The sequence below is a fragment of the Mus caroli genome, chromosome 16 (assembly GCF_900094665.2).
Source record: "Mus caroli chromosome 16, CAROLI_EIJ_v1.1, whole genome shotgun sequence".
NCBI lineage: Eukaryota > Metazoa > Chordata > Mammalia > Rodentia > Muridae > Mus > Mus caroli.
The window spans coordinates 13,600,160-13,609,617 of NC_034585.1; the positions used below are offsets into that span (position 1 = coordinate 13,600,160).

Below are 9,458 nucleotides of genomic sequence, written 5' to 3' on the forward strand. Positions count from 1 at the left end.
CTGGTGAGATGGCTCAGCAGTTAAGAGCGCCGACTGCTCTTCCAAAGGTCCTGAGTTCAAATCCCAGCAACCACATGGTGGCTCACAACCATCCATAACAAAATCTGATGCCCTCTTCTGGAGTGTCTGAAGACAGCTACAGTGTACTTACATATAATAAAATAAATAAATATTTCTAAAAAAAAAAAAAAGAAAAGAAAAACAACGTCCAGCAGAAAAGAGGCAGAGGTCACAGAGATCATGAGGACAACTGTAGACAAGGTAGCAGAGGCAGCAGCTTGGGAACGGAAGTGGCAGACAGCAATAACAGACACCAAAGGGCAGGCTGCAGCATGTGGGGCCATGAAAGGCAGCCTATTTCGGGTGAATGAGGCTTGTTCTGGCGACCCACTAGAAACTGTGAGCCATGTTCCCAGTGACAGGTGCCTGACACCACAGAACCCCAACTCTATAATTCTGTGACTATAAGTCACAGACAATGTCCCAAGCTCCTGACATTCTGACTAGACTCCACCCCCACAGTTACCTGACCTATAGCCAGGTAAGCTCCTCCCCATAGTTACCTGGCAACAGCAAGATAGCCCAGCCCACTATAAAAGGGGCTGCTTGTCCCCTCCTCACTCTCTTTAAGCTCTCACCATTTTTTATTCTCTAGCCCTCCTTCTCTCTCTCCCTTCCCTTCTCTCTCCATGTGGCCATAGCCAGTCTCTCTCTCTTTTTTACCTTCCCTCTTTCCCTCTGCCTTTCTAAAATAAAGCTCTAAAACCATAGACTGTGTCTGCTCATCAAGGCCCGCCATGCTTGAACGATAGGATAAGGCTTTCCCTAAAGAGCTGCGTCTAACCTCCCACCAGAAGGCCATCCTGAGTACATACGGACCAAGGGCTCTCACCCACATGGGAACCACCCAGCACCCCCTCTCCCTGCCCTCTCCTCCCTTTGGCCCCGGGACCCCCATTTTGTTCTCAGCTCTTCTGCAGTGTCCAGCAGTGTCTGGGATGTCGGAGACTGAGAATCTGTTATCTCTGGCCTCCATGAGGCCCAGAGACCTCGGACTGCCCCTTGTCTCCCCCCACCTCCCTACCCCCCTTCAGCTGGGATTCCATGGCTTCCCACAGCCAGACACCCACCAGGGGCCGCAAGGAAAGGCGTCCGCCTGCCCAGAGTACTGGAAGTCTTGACAGGACGAGGGTTTTCCCCCACTCCCTTTATTTCCCCACGGGCACCCAATAGCAGCAGGGAGCTGCAGGGTGACATTCCTAAATTGAACAGCAGCAGAGGTCAGCAAAACAGAGCACAAGTCTACCAGGTAAGGCAGGGACCTCATATCATAGTGAGAAAACTAATAAACGATGTTGCCGTCCCAGCCTTGGAAAAAGCTCCTGTAGCTTCATGACCAGCAGCCACACTCTCAAGTGCGGACACCAAGGAAGAAAAGCAAACTATTTCAGGAGCTAGGCAAGACACAAGCCGAAGAGAAGCTCACAGGCTCAAGAAACAGTCTAAGACCCCATGTGGGGCACAGCCCCTCTTTCCTCTGGAACAGGGAAGAGACAGGCTGGTAGCATGTGCATCTACACTGGAGAGTCCCTGGAACCCCACACCAGTCCCAGACTGCCACCAGAGCCAGAAAGACTGCAGCCAGTTTCCTGTCACCCAGTAGGTCAGAGTCTTAAACGCTTTTATTTTGTTTTGTTTGGGATTTTTTCTTTTTGGTTGGGTAGTGAGTTGGCAGGGTGCCAGAATGTAATCCAAAGCCTTCTGTAAGCAAATGAGCAAGGCTAGTACTCTACTATTGGGCTATAGCCCTAAGCCAAGGGCTCTTGCCAAGAGAATGCCAACTGCAGGCTGAGAAGTGAAGGAGAAATTTCATCTGCTCAGGATAGCAAAATCCGTAAGTATTCCAGTCTCTTAAAATGCTATAGCATTTGACCAGAACCTACATGTATCTTCCCATTAACATTAAGCCATCTCCTGATTGCCTACTACCTACCATAATCTAAATGATAAACACATAATTATTTTCTGATACTGCTTAGCAAACAATGACAAGAAAAAGTATGTAGATAAGTTCACATACAACCTTCCACAAATACTTCTTTATGAGCATAGCTGACTGAATCCAAGAACATGGAATCTGCAAGTACAGAGTGCCAACTGTACATCCTCATACGTGTGCACACAGAGGCAGCAACACTTGTAGAAAGCACAGGACTGTCACTCCCAGGTTCTGTGAGGTGAGCAGTTCTCCCCCGCTGAAAGCATGAGAACTGCACAAACAAAGCAAGACAGGAGCAGGAGCTGAGCTCTCATTGGCTCACGGAGCTCTGCATGAGCACCTACCTCTCCAGTGCTGGGATTCGTCCCATACTTCTTAAGCCAGGGAACAATGTTCCTGATGGGAAGAGAGAACAAAAAGGGTCATGAGGGGGCCGGAGAGAGGGTTCAGGAGCGAAGAGCACTTGGTGCTCTTGCACAGGGCCTGAGCTCCCAGCACCCACATGACATGGCAATAACAGCCATCTGTAATTCCAGCTCCAGAGGATCCGTGTCCTCTCCCAGCTCCCATAGGCACTGCACAAGTGTGCTGTGCACACAGGCACTCAGCTAAAAAATCCACACACATAAAGTCAAAATAAACATTACAAAAAGGAAAAGAAAGGGCTGGGGAGATGGCTCTTTGGGAGATTTTGAGAATGGGAAGTCATTTGAACACAGGCCAGGGCACTACAGTGAGACTCCCCCTCCCCCTGCACTCACCAAAGAAATCTGTGCACAGGGCTAAGAGGGCATAATGATGATCCTGGACAATGAGATCATTGGAGTAAATTGTTCTATTCAAATATTTTTTTATTTTTTTATTTTTATTTTTTTGCAAATTTTAGAAAAAAATGTAGGATGTAAAACAAGCTTAGCTGGAACATATAACAGGGTGCAGTGCGTCAGAGTGCAATGCCGGGGACTCTGCACCTCTCACCACGCAGAGACCATCCAGCACATCTCTACTGCACATCTGTAAGCAGCTGGCCTCTAAGACAGGGGGAAGGACCCACTCCACTCCACTGCAACAGCATCTGCCAGCTAGTGCTGCCTGAGGCCTGGTGGTCCCTCCCAGTTACCAAACAGGCTCACCTAGATGCCATGAGATTCCTAGGGACAAGATTTTAGTAACTTTGACCCTACTTAGAGCCACAAACTCTATATTCCTTTCTCTAATTGGTATCAAGAATCCTGTCATATCTATTAAATCAAGATTAAATATAGAGTGCTGGGGAGACAACTTAGTGGATAAAGCACTTTCTCTGCAGCACAAAAGCCTGAAATTTGTATTCCATCCAAGAACCCATGTTAAAGCCAGACACAATGAGGCCGGAGAGATGGCTCAATGGTTAAGAGCAATGACTGCTCTTCCAGAGGTCCTAAGTTCAATTCCCAGCAACCACATGGTATCTCACAACCATCTGTAATGGGATTGATGGTGACTACAGCTACAGTGTACTTAAATAAACTAACTAACTAAAAAAAAAAAAAACACAAAAACAAAAACAAAACTAAAGAAAAAGAAAGCCAGCTGAAGACAGCACCCATCTGTAACTTTAGTGGGAGCTGGAGGCATTGAGACAGGTGGAACCGGTCAGCTGCTGCTGGTCAGCCAGTCTTGCTGACAGTGCCAAATTCACTGACAAGGTCTTGTCTCAAAAAAATAAGGTGAAGAACAACAGAGAAAGCCCCGTGAAGTTGACCTCTGGCCTCCACATATACATGCATCTGAATACAATTGCACATACACAAATACCATGCACCTGGGTGGGCAGGCACTCACACACACACAAATAAAAAGAAATTTAAAAATTCAAGAGTAAACTCACAGCAAGTCAAAGACGACACCTTCTGGGGTACAGACTGGGTAGACAAAAGGCTGGAGAGAGAGACTGAAAATAACAGAAACCCCTCATCAGCTTCTAGGCACGCTGAGCATGCTCTGGGTCCCACAACCCGCTCCACAGTTCTGAGTACCCTTTGTCCCTGACACCACCCAAGTAAGGATAAGCTGCTGTCCCAGGAGCTGCCTTAGTACTTGAGGCAGCAGCAGCCCACTTCATGTCACATAAGAGGTGCCTCATGATGGCCTTGAGGGAGCAAGCTGGGATTCCCTCTCCAGACCCTCACAGAGCAGTCAGACTAAGCTTCACCTCAGGGCCATCCTCCCCACCCCAGGGTTTAATGAGGCCCCTGTGGTGTACTGTCTGTACACCACCCTGATGTATGCTGGGGACATGGACTGGGGTGGAGGCCTATAGCAGCCTCAGCTCACATGTGTCTGCAGCTGTGAGCTGCCTGGGCCACTGCTTATCGCCCTTTCTTGGTCTCAAGCCTTTAATTCTAGTGTTCTCCAGGCAGAGGCAAGTCAATCTTCTTGAGTTTAATGAGTTCCAGGTCAGTCAGAAGCCAGAGCAGAAAACAGACCCTATCTTAAAAAACAAAACAAGCACTAGAGAGATGGTCCAACAGGTAAGAGCACTGACTGCTCTTCCAGAGGCCCTGAGTTCAAATCCCAGCAACCACATGATGGCTCACAACCATCTGTAATGAAATCTGATGCCCTCTTCTGGTGTGGTGTGTCTGAAGACAGCTACAGTGTACTAATATATAATAAATAAATAAAACTTTAAAAAAACATCTATGCAAATATGCAAGGATGGCAGCCTATAATCCTAATACTTGGGAGGTAGCAACAGGAGATTCAGGAGTCCACGGTCAGCCCAAGCTGCAGTTAAAAGACCTTACCTTAAAACACACACACCTATTTTGGGAGAAATGATACTCAACCAAAGCCAAGGAAAAACAGAAGGATTTAAAGCTCTCACCTGCAGTGGTCAAAAGGTAAGCGGCGAAAACTTCTCTGTGAGATATCTGTTAAAGATGAAATAAAAAACAGATAACCTATTTGGAAAATATTTCATCTATTTATACCTACCATTAAAACTACATTACTACAGCAGGCATGACGATGCACTCCTTTAATCCCAGTACTTGAAAGGGAAGCAGAGACAGGTGGATCTCTGTGAGTTTGAGGACAGCCTGGTCTACAAAGCGAGTTCCAGGATAGCCAGGACTGTGCACCCAGAAACCCTGTCTCAAAAAAACAAAAGACAAAGAAAACAAAAACAAAACTATATTACTATGAATTAAATCTTTTATTGCTGTTGTTTTGAGAGAGAAGAGTGTGTTATGTGTTTAGACTAGAGATCAAACCCAGGGCCTTATATATGCTATATGCTAGTTTCATCACTGAACTATACCTCCAGGCCCTATATTAAGAATCTTTTGGGGCTGGAGAGATGGCTCAGCGGTTAAGAGCACTGATACTCTTCCAGAGGTCCTGAGTTCAATTCCCAGCAACCACATGGTGGCTCACAACCATCTGTAATGAGATCTGAGGCCCTTTTCTGATGTGTCTAAACACAGTGACAGTGTACTCACATACATAAAATAAATAAATCGTTTAAAAAAAAAAAAAAAAGAATCTTTTGGTAGTTGCTAGCCAGTGGTGCCACACACCTTTAGTCCCAGCACATGGGAAGCAGAGGCAGGCAGATCTCTGCATTCGAGGCCAGCCTGGTCTACAATGCAAGTTCTAGGACAACCAGGGCTACACAGAGAAACCCTGTCTTGGAGAAAAAAGAAAAAAGAAATCTTCTGGTGGGGTTCAGAAAGATGGCTAGGCAGTGAAGAACACATTCTGCTCTTATACAAGACTTGAGCTCAGTTCTTAACACTCACATGCGGTGGTTCACAGCTGCCTGTAACCCACCAGGGAACCTAACACCTCTGGCCTCTCTCTAAGGGCAGGTGTCTACTCATGCATGCACGCACACTCACACACCTAAAAATAATAGGTGCTAGAGAAATGGCTCAGTGTACTTCACTGGAGGTAGAGACGGAAACAACTTAGTGACAAGCCAGTCTAGCCCGTCAGTGAGCTCTAGGTTTAGTGACAGACTCTTGTCTCAACACAGGATGAGCTGAGAAGTGAAGCACACCTTTAATCCTAGCAGTTGGAGGCAGAGGCAGGTACATTTCTATGAGTTCAAGACCAGCTCAATCTACATAGTGAGTTCCAGGGCAGCCAAGCCCACATGGAGATCCTGTTTTGAAAACAAACTAGGAGCTGGAGAAATAGCTCAGAGCCTAAGAGCACTTGATGCTATTGCTTCAGTCCAGAGCTTCGTTCCCAGCACCCACTCTCCTCTCAACTCCAGGGTACCCACATTCATGTGCATGTACTCACGTAGACAAATACACACACATACATACATACATACATACATACAAGTCTTACATAAAAAATTGTATGAAAGCAGATTTTTTAAGATGGATTATCAATGCGGACAACACACAATGACCTCTAGTCATGCAGGGCCTTTTTGTTGTTTGCTTTTTTTGAGATGGTATTTCTCTGTATAGTTCTGGCTGTCCTGGGATTAAAAGCATGCACCACTATACCTGGATTCACATAGCATCTTTTGATATTATCAAATCACAAATCAATTCCAGCACTGGTTAGGCAGAGGAAGAAAGATCTTGAGATCAAGACCAGCCTGAGCTATATAATAAGACTATCTTTAAAAGAGAAAAAAATATATATTTATGGGGCTGAAGAGATATCTTAACAGTTAAGAGCACTGGCTGTTATTCCAGAGGACCCAGGTTCCCAGCACCCACAGCCATCTGTAACTCCAGTTCCAGGGGATCTAACACCCTCACACAAACATACATGCAGGCAAAACACCAATGCATATAAAATAAATCCTTTTTTCTACAGCCTTGGCAACTTTGGGTATTAACCTTCCTTTTTTTCCTCCTATAAAGAATAAGGTTGTCGGGCAGTGGTGGCGCAAGCCTTTAATCCCAGCATTTGGGAAGCAGAGGCAGGCGGATTTCTGACTTTGAGGGCAGCCTGGTCTACAGACAGAGTGAGTTCCAGGACATCCAAGGCTACACAGAGAAACTCTGCCTCAAAAAAAACAAAAAAGAAAGAAAGAAGAATAAGGTGATAGCACTTCCTAAAGAAAAGGCCATTTGAAGTTATATTTTTAAGTATTCTCCTCTAAAATGTAAGTATACTGTACTATGTTAAGTATATGTCCTCTTTTTATCAACTATGGACTCCTCTAGTTATCTACTATAATGTCAGTGTTCTGGATAGTTCTGGATCACGGGAGACAGCATTCTTCAGGACCACCAGCATCCCCTTACCTGGCTTCCTGCCACCATAGAAATGAGTGTACTCAGCACAAGTGATATACCTGAGGAAGACAGAGCATATGTTACTGGGTCCTGCCACGGACAGGACAGAAGCTGTAAAAGTAACTTATGACAGAACAACGCCCACTCACTTGTCAAAGACACATTAAACATCTGCATTGTCTGGCACATAAGAAGCACAAAAGATGGAAAGATAAAAAAACATCAACAGCACCTTGTCCAGAAGGAAATGAACTGGATTTATAGACTATCTGACAGGAAGAGCTAGGCATACAAAGCTCCGGGGAAGCCCTTTACGGGAATAACACTTACTGAGGCTGGAACAGGACAAGCTGAATCTGTTCCAGAAAGGAGACAGCAGAGGAGAGTGTGATGAGGTACGTAGCAGCAGAGAAAGACACAGAAGCAAGGACAGCGACCGAGTCACAAATGAGTCAAAGATCAAGGCGAGTACTCTCTATTTGCCTAAGTGTGATGGGAAGCTGGTGGGTGATTTTGAGCAGGACCCAGACATGATCTAACATAGCTCCAGTTGCTCTCTGCGGTTGTTCTTCTGTTAGGATGAGAATTGTCTTCAGTCTATATATAGTAAATCAGGGACCCACTATGTAACCACTGGGCTAGGATAGGAAACGGTGTGAAAATTATCAAGTTCCCTTTTAGCATACTAGTTTTGAAAAAGCTCTAAATTTTCCAAGTGGAGAACTGAGTGAAAGCTGCTGACTTAGTGCAAGAGACTCTTTGAACAGATCCACCACAGGGATGAAGAAAACACCCACGAGGTCTGGGACAAGAGGAGGGGGAAGCCCAGCAAAGACGAATGAAATAGAGATCATACGCAGACAAAATTACTAAGCGCAAAGCCGGGCGTGGTGGCGCACGCCTTTAATCTTAGCACTCCGGAGGCTGAGGCAAGGGGATTTCTGAGTTCGAGGCCAGCCTGGTCTACAGAGTGAGTTCCAGGACAGCCAGGGCTACACAGAGAAACCCTGTCTCGGAAAAAAAAAAAAAAAATTACTAAACATGTAAGATCTCACTATCGGCTACCTTTGGAAAGTGAAGAAGCCCAAGGAGTGAAAAGCTGGATACTAGATCTGGCAATACAGAAGTCAAAGGTATCCTTGCAAACAGCTGGGGGCGGGGAGCATCTGAAGAGACAACAGAAAACAGAAAGTACAGCAGCAGCAAATGGGAGGGGAACATGGAGCACGGCCCGCCTATCTTCAACTAGAAGGCTGTCGCCTGTGTGTAGGCTCTCAGGCTAGAGCCAGGACGAAGCGGACCTGGCTGTGCAGGGCGGACAACCAACTCCAGGGCAAAACTAGTTCGCAGAAAGGCTAGGGGTAGGGGAATTCCGGAAGTTAGTTAGTCCGGACGTAGAACGCCCTGGCTCACGTAGGCTGCGCTGAGGGACGAGACCACGCCTGTGAGAGCTGAGGCTTTCAGATGATAACCTTCAGCACGGCGACGAGCGGAGACGAGAGACGCGACCCAACTTACATCTTGTCCTTCTGGTGCTGTCGCTTCCCCATGGTGGCAACGAACCGAAGAGTCCACAGCAGACACTGACTATGGCGCCTCCGCTTTCTCAACTACTTCCGGAGATCGACGCACTGGGTCCCGGAAGTTGGAAGAAAGCATTCTGGGAATTGTGGTTTCCAGGTACCCAGGTGCTGGGTGCAGGTACCGTGCTAGGCTGAGGCTTGCTGACTTTGAGTAGAATCCACTTTTCCTGTCTCCCACCATACTGCGTTGCCTCCCCCAAGCCCTCAAGAACTTATCTATGCACTATCTGGCTATTTGTTCAGTCCATGCTATACTAGGCAGACTCACTCAGACTCACCTCCTTTGTATCTAAAGATCTTCAACTTTTTTCACCTTCTCCAAAGCCATGTCCATGTGTATACTCAACTCTTTTCTCTCATTCGGTCCCCACGCCCTTCAGGCCCATCAGCTGGCAGTTGACCAAGCCCTCTCTGCTCCTTCTGTGGCCAGATCTTTGGTCTGGGTCTCATGTGCCGGGAGAATGGGTCCCAAGTTTCTTTTTTTGTTGTTGTTGTTTTTTGTTTGGTTGGTTGGTTGGTTTTTTCCAGACAGGGTTTCTCTGTATAGCCCTGGCTGTCCTGGAACTCACTCTGTAGACCAGGCTGGCCTCGAACTCAGAAATCTGCCTGCCTCTGCCTCCCAAG

General features: G+C 46.6%; 1 protein-coding gene across 1 annotated transcript in view; it reads right to left on the bottom strand.

Moving 5' to 3' along the window:
• The window catches only part of Ppil2 (peptidylprolyl isomerase like 2), a 24,566-nt gene extending 15,687 nt beyond the window's left edge, over positions 1 to 8,879 (bottom strand). Inside the window, exons 1-5 of the mRNA XM_021184549.1 lie at positions 8,770 to 8,879; positions 7,261 to 7,310; positions 4,869 to 4,914; positions 3,870 to 3,932; positions 2,344 to 2,395 (exon numbers count right to left, since the gene is read on the bottom strand). Of these exons, the coding sequence (XP_021040208.1) occupies positions 2,344 to 2,395; positions 3,870 to 3,932; positions 4,869 to 4,914; positions 7,261 to 7,310; positions 8,770 to 8,801 (243 nt within the window). The 5' untranslated portion in view covers positions 8,802 to 8,879. The remainder of the gene's footprint in view (positions 1 to 2,343; positions 2,396 to 3,869; positions 3,933 to 4,868; positions 4,915 to 7,260; positions 7,311 to 8,769) is intronic.
• Between the last annotated feature and the right edge of the window lie 579 nt (positions 8,880 to 9,458).